The 22281-nt window shown below is 32.7% G+C and overlaps 5 protein-coding genes across 8 annotated transcripts; 2 read left to right on the forward strand and 3 right to left on the reverse strand.

Moving 5' to 3' along the window:
• Positions 1–851: 851 nt before the first annotated feature.
• On the reverse strand, positions 852–2226 carry Veli (L27 and PDZ_signaling domain-containing protein veli). Of its 2 annotated transcripts, none has more exons than XM_072895426.1 (5): positions 1956–2226; positions 1823–1864; positions 1630–1742; positions 1289–1549; positions 852–1200 (listed from the first exon to the last, which is right to left on the reverse strand). In XM_072895426.1, the coding sequence occupies exons 1-5, from the start codon at positions 1990–1992 to the stop codon at positions 1042–1044; spliced, it is 612 nt and encodes a 203-aa protein (XP_072751527.1). In that variant the 5' UTR covers positions 1993–2226; the 3' UTR covers positions 852–1041. The 2 variants fall into 2 exon arrangements, with proteins under 2 accessions (XP_072751527.1, XP_072751529.1); XM_072895428.1 differs by having other exon boundaries at positions 1289–1534; positions 1956–2224.
• Positions 2227–7322: 5096 nt separating this feature from the next.
• Positions 7323–11163, forward strand: Hex110 (hexamerin 110). The gene is made up of 7 exons (XM_072895434.1): positions 7323–7458; positions 7687–8303; positions 8466–8890; positions 8978–9558; positions 9640–9776; positions 9872–10160; positions 10239–11163. The coding sequence occupies exons 1-7, from the start codon at positions 7377–7379 to the stop codon at positions 11015–11017; spliced, it is 2910 nt and encodes a 969-aa protein (XP_072751535.1). The 5' UTR covers positions 7323–7376; the 3' UTR covers positions 11018–11163.
• Positions 11164–11301: 138 nt separating this feature from the next.
• Tpnc25d (Troponin C at 25D) lies at positions 11302–13544 on the reverse strand. The gene is made up of 3 exons (XM_072895437.1): positions 13418–13544; positions 11522–11942; positions 11302–11414 (listed from the first exon to the last, which is right to left on the reverse strand). The coding sequence occupies exons 1-3, from the start codon at positions 13418–13420 to the stop codon at positions 11386–11388; spliced, it is 453 nt and encodes a 150-aa protein (XP_072751538.1). The 5' UTR covers positions 13421–13544; the 3' UTR covers positions 11302–11385.
• A 2275-nt stretch (positions 13545–15819) lies between these two features.
• LOC140667462 (uncharacterized) lies at positions 15820–18815 on the reverse strand. Of its 3 annotated transcripts, XR_012047021.1 has the most exons (4): positions 18647–18779; positions 18054–18236; positions 17573–17598; positions 17229–17385 (listed from the first exon to the last, which is right to left on the reverse strand). XR_012047021.1 is itself a non-coding variant. In XM_072895435.1 (2 exons), the coding sequence occupies exons 1-2, from the start codon at positions 18813–18815 to the stop codon at positions 16934–16936; spliced, it is 621 nt and encodes a 206-aa protein (XP_072751536.1). In that variant the 3' UTR covers positions 15820–16933. The 3 variants fall into 3 exon arrangements, 1 of the variants encoding a protein (XP_072751536.1); XR_012047020.1 differs by lacking the exon at positions 17573–17598; XM_072895435.1 differs by lacking the exons at positions 17573–17598; positions 18054–18236 and having other exon boundaries at positions 15820–17385; positions 18647–18815.
• Positions 18816–19559: 744 nt separating this feature from the next.
• Dus2 (Dihydrouridine synthase 2) lies at positions 19560–21953 on the forward strand. Its single transcript, XM_072896485.1, has 5 exons — positions 19560–20034; positions 20431–20944; positions 21030–21278; positions 21346–21690; positions 21769–21953. The coding sequence occupies exons 1-5, from the start codon at positions 19848–19850 to the stop codon at positions 21875–21877; spliced, it is 1404 nt and encodes a 467-aa protein (XP_072752586.1). The 5' UTR covers positions 19560–19847; the 3' UTR covers positions 21878–21953.
• Positions 21954–22281: the final 328 nt, after the last annotated feature.

Here is a 22281-nt window from a genome sequence, read left to right on the forward strand (position 1 = left end):
ATAACGTTGAAAAAGGAAACAAACTTATAATAATATTACACATTACATGTATTACATAAAACAAAGATCTTATTTTAACTTTACATTCTCCTAACCTAGTACTGCTCAATACGGAGCACGTTTGCTCTTGTCTGATATGGCTCATCAATGGCCAATCAAATTCTGTTCGGCATTGGCGAGTGTCTGATTAAGCCTAGTCTACAAAAAACGCAATCGCAAAAAATGAATCACTCTAATTCGATAATTATTCTTCTCTAAATTTAACTGCGATTGGTTGATTTCTTGCGGCTTGCGTTTTGCGTTTGCGTCCATTGTAGACTCGGCTTTTTGGAACACTAATTATTATACGTTTTCTGTTTTCAACGAGAAATTATAGACGCACAAAATACATTTGTAACAATTTTGAAACACAATCCCGGAATGCGTTCAAAAATTCAACCCATGTAAAATGTTTTTATCCCGATTGGTCAATTAAATACACACTCTATCAATTAGACCCTGCGCACAATGGAGAAAATAAAATTTAAATCAAATATAAAGGGATATAGAAAAAAAAAGGTAGAGAAAATTTCTCTTTCTTTCCTCCTATTTATCTAATATTCTTTTTATTATGCGTTGGGCTTTACGTGAATAAAAAAAAGTTTATCTTCTGTCTATTTTTTTCATTGGAATGAAAACACAAGCGCAAACGCCAACGCAATATTTGATAGCCCAACAATGTTTGTATTTAGATCTAAATGATTTCATATGGCAAAAAGATAATTTTAATATCGTAATTAAAATTTGAAAACGTTGCTTTATATATGGTAAAATTGATCGCGGAGAATAAAGAATCGTTAACAATACATAGATAACAGATAACACAGATAACATTTATTGATGAATAGGAATATAAATACAATTGCTAAAATGCTGTAAGCCAGCTAAACTATGATTATGAGCACAAATAGTTGAAATATATGGATATTATAATTGATAATTTGCATTTCTTTAACGATTATAATTAAATATTTCAGGGGCACATTTTTTGATATATAATATTTATTGCATATGTTGACGTCTACGAGCAGCTCTCTGTTTGTCAAAACGCAACTCCATTTCTTCTAAAACACGTGGAGTATATCGCACTACCAATTTTACAGAATTTTGTGCCTGCTTTAATAATTCTACCGCCTTTTCATGATTTTCTCCTTCGACGCACTGAAATAAATATTGATTCTCTTTATTGTAAAAAATCTTATCTCCAATATATTTAAAAGAAATAAAAGAAGCAAAAACTTTCACTAACCACTCCATTAACGGACAAAAGTTGATCACCGCGTTTTAAACCACCGTGTCTGTCGGCAACACCGCCAGGGATAATGCGAGATATATAAATGGGTGAATTCTGTTCTTTACCTCCCATTACATTAAAGCCAAGTCCTTCTTCCGTTTTTGGTAATTCAACTACACGTGGATGTGCGTGACCCTCGCTGGCTGCAAAAGCAGCTACGGTTGCTTTTGCAGTTGCGGATGCACGTACATCTTGCGAACCCTTTGGCGAATAGTTCTTAATAATTGTAATTATAACTATCAATAAGAAATATCTGCCAATTCGGAACAACAGTTATTTATTGCCTGTAATTTTACCTGAATATCAACAGTTTCGTATACATGCTCGTATACTTCCCGTACTGCGCTAAGAAAATCACTTTGTAACACTTTCTGTAATGCTGCCAATTTTGTTGTAGGAACTTCACCTCCTGAATACAAAATATTATGAAAAATCAAAAAGATATCGATGAGTACATGAAAGAATACTTTATATATTTAAATTGCTCACCTTTCTGTAATTTATCTAATAATTCTATAGATCTTTTGACATCTATAAAAAAAAAAGGATAAAATATTGTAAAAAGTTTATCAAAAATGTCATCTAATATATTTTAATTAATTAAGATTGATAAAAAGTTTACCTCTTGCTAAAGTAAGAGGCTCGCCCATAGTTGCCATACTTTTCGATTATTACATAAAAATTTATGATTTTTTTCTCCAATTATATCCTTGATACGTATATATGTACCAAGCGAAAATATTCCTACACGATATATTATATTTATTTGCGACTGTAAGATTATATTCGAGTAACGTTGAACACTTTTGGTCGAAAATGGTCGAGTCGGGAACGGATCAATGTTTGTTTTCACTCGTTCAAGTCAAGTTAGGGTCTATAGTCTGTCTCCAAACTATAGACAACTTGGAGCAAACAACTTGCGTCAGAGAATGTTATCCCTACCAGACGCGTGATTGGTTGATTTTCTCGGAATCGTATATTAGTGGTATATTTATTGTGCATTAGGCCGGATTTATAATAGGCGTAGTAAACCTTAAGTCGTAAGAAATTAACCAATCACATTTGATTATTCTTCTCACATTCAACTGTGATTGGTCAATTCTTTACGGTTTAAAGCTTTACTACATCTATTGTAAATCCGGCCTTACGGCTACGTTCCAAAATATTCTCTTTGAAAATTTTACTCGATGGCCGTTCCAAAATCTCTTTGAGTGTTTCTGATTGGTTCTAATCTATTATTTCAAAAAATTTTCTTGGTATTTTATATACACATATCTATACAGAGTGGACCATTTTAATCCATCCAGTCGAATATCTCGAAAACCTGAATTTGCAACTAACAGTTACACATTTTTACTTTAACATAATTATGTGTTTTCTTTACACCAATTGATTCGTCTCATTATTCTGTGCATAAAAGTATTAGAGTAAGATAATCAAAAAATGAATATTTTACGAGATATCTTGTATTTTATGTCAAAATACTGCAACTTTGAAGCCTTATAACTCAAAAAATACTTAATGAAAAATACTTTGTCATAAGTGTTTTGGAAAGCTCTCGAGATGAGCTACAAGAATATGTAAAAATATATAGGGTGTTCCATTTAAAAAACTTGAAGTGACCTTCACGTGACCTTCAAATGACTTTTTAAGGTCAAACCAGTGGTACCATCTTATGGCCCCCTCGAAACCATACAACTTTTGTCTGAAACATTTTTCTCTCCCGGGCTTGGTTTTCGAGATATTCGACTGGATGGATTAAAATGATCCACCCTGTATATATTCATAGCATATATGTGTAGGGGATCGGAGATCGGGTGCTTCCGCGACATATAGATCAGTAGGTCGGGTTGTCTATCTGACAATCGGCAGGGGCATGCAGAAAAAACTCAATATGTACATATGACATATGACATGCCGTTTTCACATGACATGACATCTTAAAAGCATAAGAAAATATTCTATTCAATATAACAGTTTCAAAAAATAATTGTTTTAAGAAAAATGCGATTTATATTAATGAATTAAAATTATACCGGGACATAATAGACATTCAGAATTATTATTATGTCGTAACATAATTTTAATTTATCAAAATATTATGTCACGATGTAATTTTAATTTATCGAATTTTTAATACGTCATTTTTATTATAGCACGCCATTCTACTTTTTAATAGCATGGAAAACATTTTATTCAACATAAAAGTTTTAAAAAAATAATTGTCTTGAGAAAAATATGATTCTTAGTAATGAATTAAAATTTAATTATGTCACGACATAATTAAATTTTATTAATGAGAATTGCATTTTTCTTAAGATAATTATTTTTTGAAACTTTTATATTGAATAAAACATTTTCTATGCTATTAAAAAGTAAAACGACGTGTCGTAAGAATGCAAATCCGGTGAAGAATGAGGAAAAAGAAATTGGCTTTTATCATTTTATCATAATATTTGATTTTAATAATTAATACTATCAATAATATCAATAATATAGATAATATCGATAATATAAATCAAGCATTTTTCTTAAAACAATTATTTTTTGTAACTGTTATATTAAATAGAATATTTTCTTATGCTTTTAAGATGTCATGTCATGTGAAAACGGCATGTCATATGTATACATATTGATTTTTTTCTGCGAGGTCGGTAAAGCATGCCCCTGCCGATTGTCAGATAGGCAACCCGACTTACTGATCTGTATGTCGCGGAATAAAATTTTTAATTAATATATTTTTTTTTTATTACTGCGTTCTAAATATAAACGATATTATTTATTTTTGCGATAATAGCATATATCTACATATATTTTACCATGGATGAAAGGACTCATTCAGGTAAATTCTGTTGTGTGTGTATATATTGTTTGGCTGAAAAAAGCAAAATATGTTTTAATAGCGTTTTCGAAGCAGATATTTATAATAACTGCTTCAAGAGCGATTAATGACCCGGGAAAAAAAAAGTCCATATAAAATTGGCCATATATGGATTTTGTCAATATCTGAGCATATCTTGCTAAATATAATTATATATATGATAATATAATAATTAAATAAAATCATATATGACTATACTTGGTAAGACATGATCAGATATTGACAAAATCCATATATACATATATGGCCAACTTTTTTTCCCGGGGACATATCATATATTGCATCATCTTTGCCAAAACTTGAAATAATAAGACTTGAATAATTCAGAAAAATCGTTTATAGTGATTAATTGATTTTATAATCTTTAAGACACAGAGCTTGTTTTTTTGGTATGATATGTTTGCGGGAATACTTTTTATTATTTTTGTACAATGTTTGTGTCTAGCAAAATCTTACAGTACTGATATTTTTATGATACAGTTTAGTTATATGCTATACGAGAGAAACAAACATATGGTGATAATTACGATAAACACGTACACGCACATAATATGTGCGCGCACGCGCGCGTACGTACACGCGTATATTAATACATTTTTTTTCAGTAATACATTCTAGATTATAATTTTGTTATTTCAAATCCAGATAACATATGTATGTATGTGCGTGTATATTTTACATATACTTTGTATAATGACATAAATAAATTTTCTGTCAGAGAAACAAAAGTGTGTCCATATCCATTGAAGTTTATATTATAATTTTCTTAAAAAAAAAGAATAAAGAAAAAATAGAGATAAATAATAACTCTTCTATATATGTATATAATTTTTAAGTGCAAATAATAAAAAGTTTCAGCTTTTTTATATATAATTTTTTAGAGTGCAAATAAATAAGATAAATAACTCCGATAGCTCTTTTATACTTAATTTTTTAAAATGCATTTAAAATTTAAAAACTAACAAAATAAGTATTATATTATATTATTTAAATTTTTGTTTAAATAAATTGCCTATTTTTAATTACACATGTCTATATATCCAATATATATATATATATATATATATATATATATATATATATATATATATATATATGTATGTATGTATAAGACTATATAATAAAATAACAACTTTTTCACTCCAGTAAACGCTAGATATTTTTTTGAAATATTCCATTCGTACTCCAAAAGTTTTGTGTATCCTGAAATAAGTAGAGAAATGTTATTCATATAGAACGTTTAAATAATTGTAAAATATTCAGAATATCCTATGAACGTTACCTCTGTATGTGTAATAAGGAACATTCAGTGTAAATTTTGATATACGCATGAACGTAAAAAAATGAAATAAAATAGAATAAAATAAAAATATAATAAAACAATATGTGCGATAAAATAAGCTCAAAATGATAAAAAAATCAAAACATTTTGTGCTTATTTAAATATTTTCTCTGTACATTCTTTAAATATATATATTCCTATTTTAGAATATTTTCTTGGGATGTTAATTTTGCGGATTTTCGGAATATATTTTATTAATATTTCAGGAATATCTAGCGTTTAATGGGACATGTCGCTTTTCTCTTCGTTTGAACTTCTTCCCAAGTATTAGCATATCATATATCATTAAAAAAAAAGATTTTGCAACTTCAACAAAAATTTTCTAAATGTCAAAAATGAAGTGAAACAGATAAATTATTAGCAAACACTGCGATACTGCATATATTTTGCACTTAATGAATTTAAATGACAGAGACAGAATTTATATCTGTACTATTAGTGTAATTTAGAAAGAACATTTTTCCGCGATGCCTATATTTAAGGCCTATTGTCGAGGACAATTAGATTTGTAATTAATATTTGGCAATGGGATCTAAATTTTCTAGAGGTATTGCTAGATACAAAATTCTAACAGATAGAAAAAGTAGCGATAAATTTTAACTGAGACATCTAGAAATCTATCTACGTTAGCAAAATATTTTTTTCAGTGCACACATAAACACATATTTTTCAAGTAGTTGAAATATTTTAATCAATATTGTACATGTGAATTACATCAGAACGTACGAGATAATAGATTATCAAGTCTTGGCGTATGGAAAGTTTGATGCACAAATAAGTCAAACAACATAACAACTACTTTATTTGTCACAAAAGTTTTAATTCACTGTAGGAATTTATTTTAAAAAATCTTTGTCATTAATTTATATTTATTTGTTCCTGTTCATAACTAATACGTGGAGCACTAGCAAATAAAAGATTTGATTTGATTTTTTTTTTTGTATTTTAAAAGGAATTCAAACGATATCGTTTATATTTTGCGACTTGCGTTTTTTATCGATTTAGTTATTTATTCGACGACATTGAATTGCCACTCATCTTAAAATAAATCAATTAAATTAAAGGAATTGATTTACTTTGTAACGTCTGTAAAAATTCCTCTCTTCGCCCTAATCTACGAAACCGGAGATTGACTTATTCACATCGTCGACTTTACTTAATTACTTGCATATGTTTCAATTGTGATTTATTTGTTACCATCAGCCATCAGAGATAGTAAGAGATATAACACAAATAAATTTTTTTTATTCAAATTTTTTGAGTATATGCTGCGTGTAATATAGCATCATTAAATACGCCGATATATCGACAATTATATTGTTCTTTATCTTATCCAAGAGAAGTAAAATCTCATTTCAATGGAGGAGGAAGGAAATGAATCGAGCGGCACATTTTTATATTTATAATGCAAAAAACGATATTTGTATAAAAGTATAGCTATCAATGTAATATAAATAGAAAAAAAAATATATATATATATATATAATTATCAAGATAATAAAATATAAGAAAAAAAATGAAATTGACGACATTGAAGATATTATGCGAAACTTTAACCCCGTATTCTTTAACTGATGATGCAAATTAGTCTTGCTTTCGCGCCGGAGGCAAAATTATTATCGTCGTTTTAATTTAACCTTCGATTAGCTTGGACGGATTTGAATCCGAAATAGCAGGGGGTATCGCACGTAGACATTTTACACGGCGATGGGTCAATGGGTCGCTATTGATAATGTTTTTGCTCGATATGATTTTGGTATAAAAGACTCGCATCGCTCAGTAGACAGCATGCGGCAGACGGCATTGACAGCATCATCATAATGAGGTGCGCGATCGTTCTACTGGCTCTGGCAGCTTTTGGGGCGGCCTTACCCCAACAGCAGCAGCAGAAACAACGTGCTGGTAAGTTAATAATTATCACTTTAATTTCGCGTTCTTTCTCTCCTATTTTTCAAGTTCAAGTGACTGCAGAGTGTAACTCGAAATATTCTTTAAACTGTCGTTGCTGTTATTATTAGTATTATTCCCTTCATTGAATTTGTACGACATACTTTAAACGTCGACGTTCACACAGAATGTAATTCGAAAGAATATCAAGTAGTAAGCAATTATTTCTTTGTTCCTTTTCAGCTGATAAAGATCTTCTGAAGAAACAGCAGGACGTTATCCTGTTATTACAACAGATCCCCCAAGATATCCCGAACCAAAAGCTGCAGAACCTTGGTACCACTTATAACATCCAAAATAACTTGCAACAATATGACAATCCGATCCTTGTGAGATACTACGTGGGCGCTGTGCAGGCCGGTCTGGTACAACCGAAAGGCACCGCTCACTCAAACTCCATTAGTCAGCTTCGTAAGGAAGTTACTCTTTTGCATAGAATTTTATTGGGTACCAAAAACTATCAGACACTTTTGGCCACCGCCGCTTGGGCCCGCCTCCATGTTAACGAAGAACAATTCGTCAAGGCTTTCATCGCAGCCGTTCTGCAGCACCCGGAGACACAGGGTGTCACTCTGCCGCCTCTATATGAAATTACTCCTCAATTATATTTCGACGCGAGGGTGCTCCAACAAGTCCAACACATCGTTGCGCAAAATGTCGAACAAAACTCTGTTGTTATTCCAGTTAATTATACCGCCAATTTGCCCAACGGTGAACAACAGCTTTCCTACTTCACCCAAGACATTGGCCTTGCCAACTATTACGCCTTCGTTAATCTCGTCGGAGATTTGTTGCAGCAGGTGTGAATATTTTAAATATTGCAAACAAATATTGTACGAAATATTTGCACGCGTGGTAAAAGAGAAAAAAAAATGTGTTAATCTCTCCCTAATATTTCTACTCGTGCGTGCTCATTGACATTTTTTAACACACATACATATATAAATTATTAATAATTTTAGAATGTACAACAACAAACGCCGGTACAGCATCAAGGTATTCAAAATCAGGAAGATCAGATCGGTCAGGGAGCTCTCTATCATTACCTTCACCAAAAGTTGCTGGCCCATTACGAGTTGAACCGTCTCTCAAACGGACTTGGCCCGATTCAAAATACTGATTACGTCAATGTTCAAGCGCCGTATCAACCACATCTGCGACACACGAATGGACTCGAATTACCCTCACGCCCTTCGCATCTTCAGCTCAATCCTGCCCACAATAAGCTTGTCAACATTGTCAAGAAACTCGAACAAAGACTGATGGAAGCTGTTGAGTCTGGACACGTCATCACTCCGCAAGGCACTTTCCTCTCCCTTTACCAGCCGCAAGGTCCGAATATTCTTGGAGAACTTATCCAAGGAACGGGCAAGAGCGTTAACCCAAGGTTAGGATAATCTTCTATTCGACTGATTGCTTGACCATATCCGATAATATCACATACTGATACTTACGATGATTTATTTTTATACAGGTACTATGGCAGCCTTCAAGCAGCCGCGCGTCAACTCCTCGGTAACGCCCCTGAAGTACAAAACATCTATGATTATACCCCGTCTGTTCTGGAATTGGGAAATATCGCCGTTCGTGACCCAGCTTTCTATCAACTTTACAAGAGAGTTATCCAGTTGTTCCAGCAGTATCAGAACTCTCTGCCCGCATATCAATACAATGATATTCTTTTGCCCGGCGTTAGCATCCAGAACGTTCAAATTAGCCCACTTGTGACTTTCTTCAACGATTACTATGTTGATCTTGATAGCGCAACCGTCCAGCAGCAACTCGGTCAACAACAACAAGTTCAGCAGCAGCAGCAACAACAACAACAACAACAACAACAACAACAACAACAACAACAACAACAAATCAAGGCGCAATTAAAGAGATTAGATAATAAGCCATATGAGTATCAAATCACCGTCCAGAGCGAACAGAACGTCCCCCAAGCCGTCGTCCGCGTTCTCATTGGACCAGCACATGACTACCAGGGCAAGCCCATCAGCATCTCTCAACATAGACATCAATTCGTCGAACTTGATCAATTTATAACCAATCGTATGTTTCCGATTGCAGATTATCAACGACTTCTTTCTTAATTAAACAACTTTATTTAAAACTTCCTTTTTTATTTTATAGTTCAGCAAGGAAAGAACGTCATTGCTAGGCAGTCTCAGCAAGCGCCAAGTCAAAGCTTTGATTACCCATCCGTTCAGGATATCAATCAGAGTGTTAACAGCGCTGTCCACGCCCAGGAACCGTTCTACATCACCGAGGTAATTATATATTTTTCCTTCCTACAGCCAAGATTCACAACGTGAATTTATTTTGATGAACAATAACACAAGATTAAATATCAATACTTTTTCAGCCGCACCAGATCTTTGGTTTCCCCGCTAGATTGGCTCTTCCTAAAGGTCAACAAGGTCAAGGATTCCCAGTTCAGTTGGTGGTTGTGATTTCTCAACCAGGTCAACAAAGCCTATCTTATGGACCAGTAATCCCGGAACAATACCAAACGTATCAAGAAAATGAATATCAAGTAGTCGATTCCGAGGAATACCAACAAATTCAACATCAAGGTAACCAGAGAGCCGGTCTGAAACAAACTGTAGAGGTTGTGCCTGAAATTCTGCCAATCAGCCAGCAAGTAAATCAAGGTGCGTTGTCGATATCACGAAAATGAAGCCGTTCATTGTTGAGTAACATCAAAAGAATAAATTATTTCTTTTTTCCAGTCGTAAGAAACCATTACGCTAATATCTACACTCAGCAACACGGACAATATCCGTACACGCATACCCAACATCAAGTCGGCCAGGGACAAGTACAAGGACAAAACGTCTTGGGTGTACAAGGTCAATGGTTACGCGGACAGCACGGACAGCTGACACAACATGTTCAAACCGTCCAAGGACAACAGACGCAAAACACCCAAGGACAGCAACAATGGAGTCAATCGCAACTCCACCAAGGACGACAATCCCATGGCCAAAATACAGTCGGAGTCCAAGGTGGAGTGCCAACTGTTAGTGCACAAGGTATACAACAAAACACACAAGGTCTACAAGGTTTACAAGGCGTACAAGACGTACAAGGCGTACAAGGCGTACAAGGTCTGCAAGGTGTACAAAATGTGCAAGGAATACTTGGTAATATTGGTGGCATTCAATCTGAAATTCAGGGCAAATATCAAACTACTTACCAAGCACAGAGCCAACAGCAGCAAGGACTCAATGTAGGAACACAGCTCGGTAGCGGACAAACTCATGCTGGTGGCTTCCAAAATATCTTAAGTCAAGGACAAAAGATCCAGGACAGTTATGTCAGCCAATACTTCCAGAATAAGCACATTTCCCAAATAATTGGTGGTGCTATTTCTCTAGACGGTAAACCTCTCGGCTACCCGTTGGACAGACCCTTGACCACTGGTGCCCTTTCCGTGCCTAATGTGCACGTACAAACCGTCTATATTCTTCATCAAGGTCAATCCACCAACGAGGTGTACTCTCAGTAAAATGTTCCTATAAAATCAGACTTAAGAGATGTGACAGATGCAATAATGTTGTTTAAGCGAGAGCGTTTTTTTTTATTTTTTCATTCAATGTCAAAAAAAGATTTATTGATGTAGCAAATGCAATTAATAAATTGCCCTAAAACGCAGATATTTCAATATTTATTCGTAATACAACTCTCTCTCTCTCTCTCCCTCCCTCCCTCTCCCTTTCTTCCTCTCTCGTGGATAACTTCCTTATACTGATTTAATACACGTAAATAAGGATTAACGATGAAGTAAAATAATTTCTTTTGCAAAAAAAATATTTTATTGAGAAAATTTATTGCCTTCTTAGGAATTTGATAATCCATTGTCGTTCTAGTGCGCGATCATTCTCCAGTCATCATCTCCATAAATTCTGCAAATGAATCAAAAGTGTCCATGATAAGCCAAATGATAAATTAATGATTCCTTATATCCTATTGTGTACGTACATAGGGTACGATATTATACATATATACATACCGTCAAAGTCCACCGTACCGGAGCCGTCTGTATCGATCTCTGCGATTATTCCATCAAGATCGGAGCTGGTGAGTTTATCGTCGAGCGCCGCCAAAATCTCTTTTAATGTAGCCGTTGTAATATATCCGTTGCCTTCACGGTCGTACAATCGGAACGCTTCTTTCAATTCCTCCTGCATCGCCTCGGCGTCTTCCTCTTCAAGAAACCGACCAGCAATTTTACAGAAACCATCAAAATTTACCTTGCCAGAACCTTCGGGATCATTTTCCTCGATTAAAGAATTTAATTCACCATCGTCGAATAATTGTCCCATTGTGTTTAATATCGTCGAGATCTTCATGGTTTCGATAAAACCGCTTTTCGTTGTGTCGAACATTTGAAACGCTTTACGCATCACAGCCACTTTTTGATCATCTTCCTCCTGTCAAGCGTATGTCAGAATAGAACGTTTTATGTTCAAGCGTTATAATAATATATATGGCTCTTATTTAGAATTAAAGAAAAAAGACCGTAAGTGAGCATACGATCATCATCGAGAGATTTAAATCTATCACCATTTCTTTGCAAAGAGATCGAGAGAAAAAGATTTCTTATTAAATAACATTTTTTTTTCGTTCTCAGACAACGAGAGGTAGGAGAAATACCTCTTCTCTTTTATAATAGTCCTAGAAGCAGGGTTGGGAAGTAAACGCGTTACTTGTAACGTCGTTACCGTTACAGTTATTTTTTTTTTCGGCAACAATTTGTAACGGATAAAGCAACTTTGTTACATTCTTTGATAACGAGTAACGAGATTAACAGTTAATACTTTTATCGTATACTTTCCAGACAGCACATATCTATAAAAAATGCTTGAAAGACAATGCTTAAAGACGTCTTATTGTCTTTTAAATATCTTTAAGATGTCTTTTGATGCCTTTCTGTGCAGTCTGGAATTTTTTTCAAATATACTGGAACATACTATACTTTCGAATATAATTTTCAAATAAAGAAACATAGATATTTTTAATTTCATGCATATACGCGCATTTTATACGATACATGTAACATTATATACTATAGACACGTGTGCACATATGCGTGAAATGAAACTTAAGATTGATAAGAGTATTGAAACACAGTATCATATAGAAACTGCTGACATCTGCTCTTTCTAGTATCTTTCTGCTTTGTAAAAACCATTTAAGTAGTCAAATAATTCAATCATTATTTAAGAATTCGAATGTTATGTATAAATTATCGTATCGTGTTAGAATTTTAAAATAAAAAAATTGCAGAGACGCGAAGAAAACGATTTTAACCATTTACAAATCTATTGAAAGTAAACTAACAATAAGAAAATTATTTTATTTACATTTACAGAATCTAAAAGTGTTTAAGTGTTTAAGTGTTTAAACATATTGTTTACACTTTTTTTGTCAAAAGCTTCTCTTATTTAAAGTAATTTATTATTGTCAAAATTATTACACACTTTATATATCAATAGCGATATATCACTGTCAAGAAATTATATCATTTTGATTACTTTAATGTAAAATAATGTTGAAAAATTTTTAGCGTTTAGTGTAAAAATTTCATCTTGTATTAAAAAAGTTTTTATTGTATAGAAAAAAAAGTAACGGAAATTGTATAAAGATTCGTTACTTTTTTAGTAACGCACAGTAACGGTAACGAGTTACTTTTTGGAAAAAAAAAAAAAAAAAAAAAAAAAAAAACCTGGTAACGGTAACGAGTTACTTTTATAAAGTAACTTTCCCAACTCTGCCTAGAACGTTTCAACTATCTCATTGCTTGAATAACGCGTGCGACACTCTTACAGTCTTTTCCGCAAGTTTTAAAAATATGCACTATTTTTTTCCTCAACAAATAAAGTATCTTCCGACTAAATCTTCTTACCATGGCGATTAACAAGGGAACTTTTTACGCCGTATTAGGGCAAGTACGTGAGTGGCGTACGGACGCGGCGGACGACGGACACTTGGAGAGAATCGCTCCTTCCGTCCTGGTATAAAAGACTTCCTCTCCGTCATCGGCTAAACCAGCTAGAAAGTCGGTGGACGCAAAAATAGAGTTTCGCGTAACGCTGACGAAAAATGAAACATGTTATAAGTGAGTACCGACGCCTCCTCGTCGTTTTGTACAAAGGTCGATGTATAATATCAGCATCGATGTAGTTGACAGATATTTTCGTTAAAGAGAAAATCGAGTTTATCCAGCGCTTTATGTAATAAAGCACATTTTTATAACATTGATAAAAATATCTTTACATTATTATTGTGTATATCGCGCGCGATATATAAATTATTTTTACCATAATCTCATATCTACGTCTATATAACAAGAAATTTTTTTCGCTATTAATATCAGAGTATATACGAAATCCGTCTAATAATACAAATGTAAAAATAGCGTGATCAATATTATTTTTTTACTTATTTTAGATTATTTATTTTTAAGCTGCCGAACAAACATACATATCTACAAAAGAAACGTGAGTATTTATGAATGAATTTTATACATGATAAAAAAAAACTGAATGAGAGAGAGAGAGAGAGAGAGAGAGAGAGAGAGAGAGAGAGAGAGAGAGAGAGAGGGGGAGAGAGGGAGAGAGAAGCGATATTAATGCGATTAATCGTGATAGTTATGTAATTGATTTGATAGGTATAATTAATTATATATTTTTGACACATGACCAAAATAAATAAAGTATGTAAATTATTTTAAATCGCATATGCGTACTATCGATAAAAATAAAAATTGTGCCCTCGTTTGATGCACGCGCGATCCATTCCATGTAATCGTTTATTAGATGATACTCCAAGCTCTTGAAATAGGGCAACGTATTACCGTTCTTAGGTCGCTGCCTACGCATTCTGTGGCTGCAAACCGTTACAACATGCCTAGCATGCAGCTAGAATGATGTAAAAATATATCCCGGGCTGTTCTTCCTGGCGCAAACGATTCGTCACCTTTTCGCGCATTTTCCAGCCGAGGAAAAAATAGGTCGGAGGTATTCTCTTTTCGATTTATTCTCAGTTGCTACAAATATTCTTATTAATCACGAACAACTTTCTGGAGAAAGAGAGAGAGAGAGAGAGAGAGAGAGAGAGAGAGAGAGAGAGAGAGATTCGTGTTTTATAAATATAAAAAGATAGATTGTGCTAATCTATTATTATGATAATATTATCGCGCGTGGCTTTGCATAACACAACCCGCACTCGTATAAATTGTACGCTAAATAATCTTATTGGAAATATTTTCGGTGCATCCATTATTCATTGAGCAAGGTAAATTCAGATGGTTATTGCATTACTGTGCCAAATTTTGCAAAGTAATTTTGCTCGTGCTAAATTAACGCGTCGGGATTCCTTAACGAGGAGAGTGTAATTACGAAATCGTCAAAACCGTCTATCTTTACGTTTCTTTTTCTCAACACTGGATTAACATATTCGAATAATTTTTTTTTCTATATATTTCTTATATTTTAATCGATGCTTCTTTTGTTTTTTTTTTTTTTTTTTTTTTTTTTTTGCTAGACGAGCTCTTTTGGAATTTTCGTTATAGCTTAAATAAAATTATACTCGATGATGAAAGATGGCAGATTAATTAGTAATAATAAATTATCGAAACTGGACAATTTTATTACTCGCGATATATCTTTGTTTTGTATGTATAGCGCCCATGAAATAATAATATCATCGTATCTATATCGCAAATAGTGAAATGTCTCATTTTATTTTTATACATCTCGCATAAATTCGAAAACTAGAAAGAAAGATTACCGTGGAATATTCGTAGTCTCGTGTCGTCAAAATCTTTTTCTCTCTTTAATGATGAATTTTTATATATTTACGTTAAATAAAATTCATTATAGACATTTATGAAAATCACGTATTAAATTTCCAAATAAACGCATTATTGCGCAATTATACCAATGAAATGTGTGCATAAATGTCAATGAAGTATCACCGATTATCGGTTACCGAAATATACGAATCATCCTTAAAGCGCGTGAAGAAAGATGCTAAGAATAAATAAGAGCATGACAGAGTTGATTCTAAAATCATTTCTAGACTATATTCTACTCTGTTTCGCAAATGCAATTTACGAAAAATAGATAGACTTTTTAATCATATTTTAAGAAATATTTTTCGATAAAAATAGATAGAAATAAATTAGAATTAGGAGTAGGTAGAAATAAATAGAGAATTTCGGGCGATAATAGTCACGTTCGCTCAACACATGTAGACGCAAACGTATTAGTGTTAATAAATAAATAACACACAGTAAAGTTTGTATAAGAAAATTTACATTTACAAGAAGTGATACATCTCTCTGATAAATTTGTAGCAAAATCTTGTGGGAAAAAAATTATTATTATTATATTATGTATCAAAATATTATAGGTAAAATGTTTCGTTAATGTTAGTAAATTGTAGTACGCAAGTCTTAATATTGGAGCATTTCTCTGTCAGAGAATTGTGTTTTGCTGGCGCAATTATACATCGCTGGAATTACATATAAACTTAACAACCCATTATTATATAAAAATCTGTCCCTGCTGCGGCTAAGCGATAAATCAATCGGACGACAAATTGTTTTATACATACATATTAAATCTTAAAATTAGAATATAAACTTCTTATATCAGCCGTTATGAAAAGATCATTTTTAATGGCCATTCGTGTGTGTGAATCTATATATATATATATATATATATATATATATATATATATATATATATACACACACACACACACACATGTATCTGTAATATTTAAATAGGCCGGCGATTAAATGTTTTCTTTCTATATGCGAGTAGATACAAAAATTAAATACATAAATTAAATCAACAAATATATTACACTTGTATGCGTTTTTTTAGCGCGTTATTAAAAGAATATTCAGTAAATCCGGATTATTTACAATATACTTATTATATGTAAGAAAATTCTTTGTTGGCTCTCTTTTCTACATTAAACAATAAAAAAATGACATGATTTTTATATGTATCATACAAATTGTAATTGACACACTCATATATATATATATATATATATATATATATATATATAAAATATTTATATATATATATATGTCTTTGAAAATCGGCAGTACTTTTTACGACATAAAATGTATGAAAATTTAACACATATAAACATTTACTTTGACTTATATCGATAAATTTATAAACTGATAGAAAAATAATGCTATTGTTGTTATATACCATGCCATTTATATTATAAAACAATTGTTGAACGATTATCATAACTATGACGCAAATTTTTTAGGCCATTTTGAAAAATTGACATATCAAACATATATCTTCATATCAAATATAATCAAACGACATTTGTTAAATGTCAAAACAACTCTGAATAGATGATAGTTAATTAAAAATTCTTATAGTTCTTACAATTCCTGCAACGTTGATACTGTAAAGACCTCGACAAAACATATACAATATTGCATCAAATCAGTATACGGTATACTGTATCGATAACAAAATTCTTCCACAAAAAACCGTTCAAAGGTATAGGAAGCAACTAAACTAATAACGTTATAATTGCCGTTTTGCAAACCAAGTATCATTATCGGCAATATCTGTAATATGACGGTGATATTAGTTAGAAAACGGAGCTTCCTAATTTGTCTTTCCTTCTGTTTTATCGCTAATGGAAAAAATATTGGTATTGTACCAAGAAACAATAAGAGCATACGTATCCTTTCGTCTATTTGATATGCACTCAATATACCAGATGTCAGTAATGCCAAAGGAACAATTTCAATGACACTGGAGAACCAATCGTAAAAACTTCGAAACACTCTCGCCGTAAATGTCGACGACGAGGTAAACGGAACTCCTGAAAAATATTGAAATTATGTAATCAAGAAAATATATAAAAAAAGAAAAAAAATATAAGCGTAAAATGTACAATCACATTAAATAGGTATTGAAGGTATACAAGATTCAATGTTATAACTGTGTACTATAATTTGTGAAAAAAACAGTGTACACAAACAAATGTAATTTGCATCACATGACCATACCATAAATTATTAGATCGTTGTTGACTCTTGTTGGAACATGTAAGAAATAATAATTATATAAATATACAAAAAAAAAAAGGTGAGAAAAAATGCTTGTCAAAACTTGCGTTAGATACGATGAGTATTATTGTGTCTCATATTATTGTGAATATATGTGCGAAAACATTCCAATAAAGGTGCGTGTAAAAGCTCGTGATTAACGCTTGTGCTTGCGCATACAATGTTCTAATGTGGCATATACATTATATTTTGTTTGTAATCCTAAGGTCAAGTATTTTTAAAAAGAGATTAAAAAAGTGTGTATCTGGACAAAATTGCAAAATAATACAAAACTTAAAATAACTATAAAATGTATAATTGCTAGTAATTTAACTAAGATTAAGTGAATTATGTAGGTAAATGTGAAAGATACAATTAAAATGTATTTTTTGCAATGGTTCCTCACTTGTTCCAACGATAACAAATAATTTGTACAAGTTACCGTAAATCCTTAATGTTGACAAATGGAAAACGTCTTCTTTTCCCCTCTTCCATTCCCGATTTAGACACAAAAATTAAATACCATGTGTGGCCATGTGTCATATTGTATCACGTACTCTTCGCTGTGACACCCCCATCCCCCCTCCCCACAAAGTTATGACATGGAATCTTAGATGGTCCATACCTATAAGTTATTAAGCTTTGAACTAATAGGGTAGCGATTGAAAAAGGCAGATTATAAAGAAATTATATATGCGTGCATGCACACACACACTGAGCTAACAATAATAGATATTATACACCTGTGTGTGTGTATGTATATATATATATATATATATATATATATATATAACTAATTGTAAGTTAATTATACTACTATTCAAGAGAATTATTCGAAAGAAATACGAGGAAAGTAGCGGTATAAATAAATAAAAAATAAAAAAACAGAAAATGGATAATGGAAATTAAAGAAAAAATTTTAATTAATTTGACGTATCGGCGCATTTTGATAGAAATAAGGAATTTTTGTTTGTATAGAAAAGGAGTATGACAAGTAATGGTTATTATTTATAGATATGAGGGATATCGGTTTACCAAATCTGAAGATTCCCAAGATCGAGTGCATGAAGAGAATTCGAAAGGCACTCAGAGACCATGTGATTGGCGAGGCCTTTGCTCGATAAGGCTCGGCGAGATGTTTCATGCATATCGCTGTCACCAGTAATTTCACAAAATGCGCCACAACGCTGCTCGCGTTTACCATGATGATCACCGTTTCGTTATCTCTCCAACTAACTCGCCTCCTAATCGAGTATAAGCGGCCGGATTTTCCATTCGAATCCTGGTTGATCGTTTCTGAGAATATATTGCGGTTACTGCTTTCTTTTTTTTTTTTTTTTTTTTATCTTCACGAGTTCTAGACTAGTCGCAGACGGAAGCAGACATCTGTCGTAAACAAAGTGTCATTGTAAAATTCTAAGTCGGATTCATATGGCGAAATATTGTAACATGATTCTATGTAATTCTTGGAAGGTATACAGAATGACATAAGAAATGAAAGCGCCACATATTACGCAATTGTTGACTTAACTTGAGTATAATTTACCACAATCAACCCTCGGCATTCACACATATTTCACACTGTGCATGTGTGAACAAATATATATATATATATATATATATATATATGATGTATGTCCTGTACGTACTGGAATCGTATTGAATGAAATTAGCAATGGATGAATGAATAAAGTTGGCAATAATTCACAAGGTTAACACATGCGCGCGCGTACATCCATACATATTATATATCATACACATTTTTATACGCTGTCATCTAGTTTAGAAGTGTATTCGTAAATCCTACTGGTGTGATAAAATAAATTTATTGTAGATCCGGCCTTAAGAACTGGACGCAAATTTAACGAGTTTTTGATTGGTCCATTAAACGTCACTTTATCCACAGGTAAAATTTTTGAACGCACCCTAATATACATTTAAAGTTTTCTAACCTTTCTATTCAGAAAAAAATACATATCCTGAGAGGTATTAGAGGTTATTAGAAGTTTAATAAAGTGACAAGTTTATGCATAAAATAATTGTGCGCAAACATTCCACGCAATGTCTTATCCGACGTGACAAAGTGATTCGATTAAAGAAGGAAAAATATAAATTGAATATTCAAAATGTCACTCTTATCAATATCCCTTATGTATGTAGGTCCACGTGGATCCGTCTGAATTGATGTTTGCAAATCTGCATAAATCGTCGTTATATATTCGTCCGTCGTAATAAAATGGAAAAAGAGTCGACTGCATTTACAAGAACGAGACTCAGTTATGACAACAAGCTTATTTTGGCACCTATGGTGCGTATCGGAACACTTCCGATGCGTTTGCTCGCTCTGGATTATGGTGCGGACATAGTTTACACCGAAGAATTGGTCGATAGAAAATTGATTCGTTCGATTCGTCGAGAGAATGGTAAAGCGCATTTTTTTTTCTCCAAAACTGAAACAATTATGTAAAATACTGCATCACATGATTGATGTTATATCAAAAGAAAAAAGAATCTATATAAAAACATCAATCTTTTAAGAATTTGATTTATCAATATATAAAGTTCAGCACATATTTTTAATTATAATTATTAATATAATTTAATATCGTACAGTTAAACTTTTATATCATAGTTGTCTTCTATTTCATTTATTGGCTTGAATTTTGTCGAGTCGAGTAAAGTTCTATTTCTTTAAAGAGAAAAACTATATATTCTCCAAATTTTAATCGAATCTTTATAGTCTATGTAGATGACTTTTATTAACTGCCACTTAATTTGTCTTCAAGATTTTAGACGTATTGTTATTATATAATTTACAGATGTCTTAGGCACAATCGATTACATCGACCAGACTGATGGTAGCGTGGTGTTTCGCACTTGTCCTCGAGAACGGGAGCACGTGGTTCTTCAAATTGGTACGTCCGATCCATTCAGAGCGGCCGAGGTTGCTCGTATCATGGAAAAGGATGTTGCTGGCATAGATGTTAACATGGGTTGTCCAAGAAAATTTTCAATGCGCGGAGGAATGGGTGCCTCCCTTCTTAGTGAACCTCAGAAAGCGGCCAATATTTTAAAAAAACTTATCGAAACCGTAACAATACCGATCACATGTAAGATACGCGTTTTACCCGATCTGGAGGAGACTCTCCAACTTTGTGACACCCTCGCTTCTACTGGTATCGAAGCCATTGCCGTACACGGTCGTACGATCGAGGAGAGACCGCAACATCCCAATCGAAATCATGTTCTCAAAAAGATTTCGGATAGGCTTTCGATACCGGTCATCGCTAATGGTGGGTCCAAAGATATTCAACAGCATTCCGACATATTCAGGTAATATTTTGGCATATTTATCAAATATCTATGAAAAGTTACACATTTGTCAATTAGTCTTATTTAATCAATTTTTATTTATTAGATTTAAAGAAGAAACGGGTTGTAGTAGTGTGATGCTCGCTCGCGCAGCTGAATGGAACTGCTCAATTTTTCGTAAAGAAGGTCTGCTATCGATAAACGAAAACGTTATAAAATCATATTTAAAGTATGCGGTTGATTGTGACAATTCGCCTTCCAATACGAAATATTGTGTACAGAATATTTTACGGGAGCTTCAGGAATCTCCTCTAGGGAGAAAATTTCTCGATTCGCAAACATTGGAACAAATATGGTATTTTTTTCTTTTTCTTTGCTTTTTCTGTTTTTCTCTATTTTTTGCTCAAAAACATTTTTTCCAGCGAAGTATGGGGATTAGGTGACTACTGTCGTTCCAAAAATAAGGAATTCCGAGATAAGGGTTTGTTAGGTCGATTTCAAGTAATGCCAGTAATGTTTGAGAAAGATACAAAGGACAATAATATTTTCCATAAAAGAAAAATTTATGAAGAAAACGATGTTTCTCTGATGCGTTGTGCTTTTTTGAGAAACAGTTATTTGACAGACTCTGAGCTGCCAAAGACCAGATTACTCAAGTGGACCAAGGAAAATCGTAAAAAAATGCCAGTGTATAATACTCGGCAAGAAGATAAACTTTTTTGTTCTGTAGTTACTGTCGACAGCAAGAAATATGGTTCCTCCTTCTGGTGAGTAATATTAAAAAAAAGTTTTTAATTTCTTTCCTTCTGTATTTCTATCTTTTTATTATACGTTTCCTATTTCAGGGAAAAGAATAAAAAATGGGCCGAACAAGGCGCCGCTATAGTATGTCTCTATTTCTTGGGAGTAATCAATGAAGAAAGTCTTTCTACTAGTGGCAACATTTCACGATGACACCTGGACTAGTCTTATCTATTTAATTGAATCTGAAAAATATTTGATTCAATTATAAAGAAAGTCACGCATCTAAATATTTTTTTTTGTAAATAAATTTTGACTCTTTTTAAAGAATTTATCATCAATAGTCTTAACAAACATCTATTTATTTAGCAAAGATTTAAATCCTATTTCCCATCAGAGTGGAGACAATTCCCTTGCCGGTTGGAATCATATATCAATCTATCAGTAGTTGTAAAAATGTAAGCAATTTTCATATTAATAGTCAATATTTATAGCCTGCATACTCGTGGTATCTTATAATCAGAAAATCGCCCGGAAGTGCAGGAATAAAAACACAAACCTATAATTTAATGCTGGATTTACACTAGGTCAATATGTCCAATGACGGAGCTTATTTT

Source organism: Anoplolepis gracilipes, chromosome 7, assembly GCF_047496725.1.
Source record: "Anoplolepis gracilipes chromosome 7, ASM4749672v1, whole genome shotgun sequence".
Classification (NCBI taxonomy): Eukaryota; Metazoa; Arthropoda; class Insecta; order Hymenoptera; family Formicidae; genus Anoplolepis; species Anoplolepis gracilipes.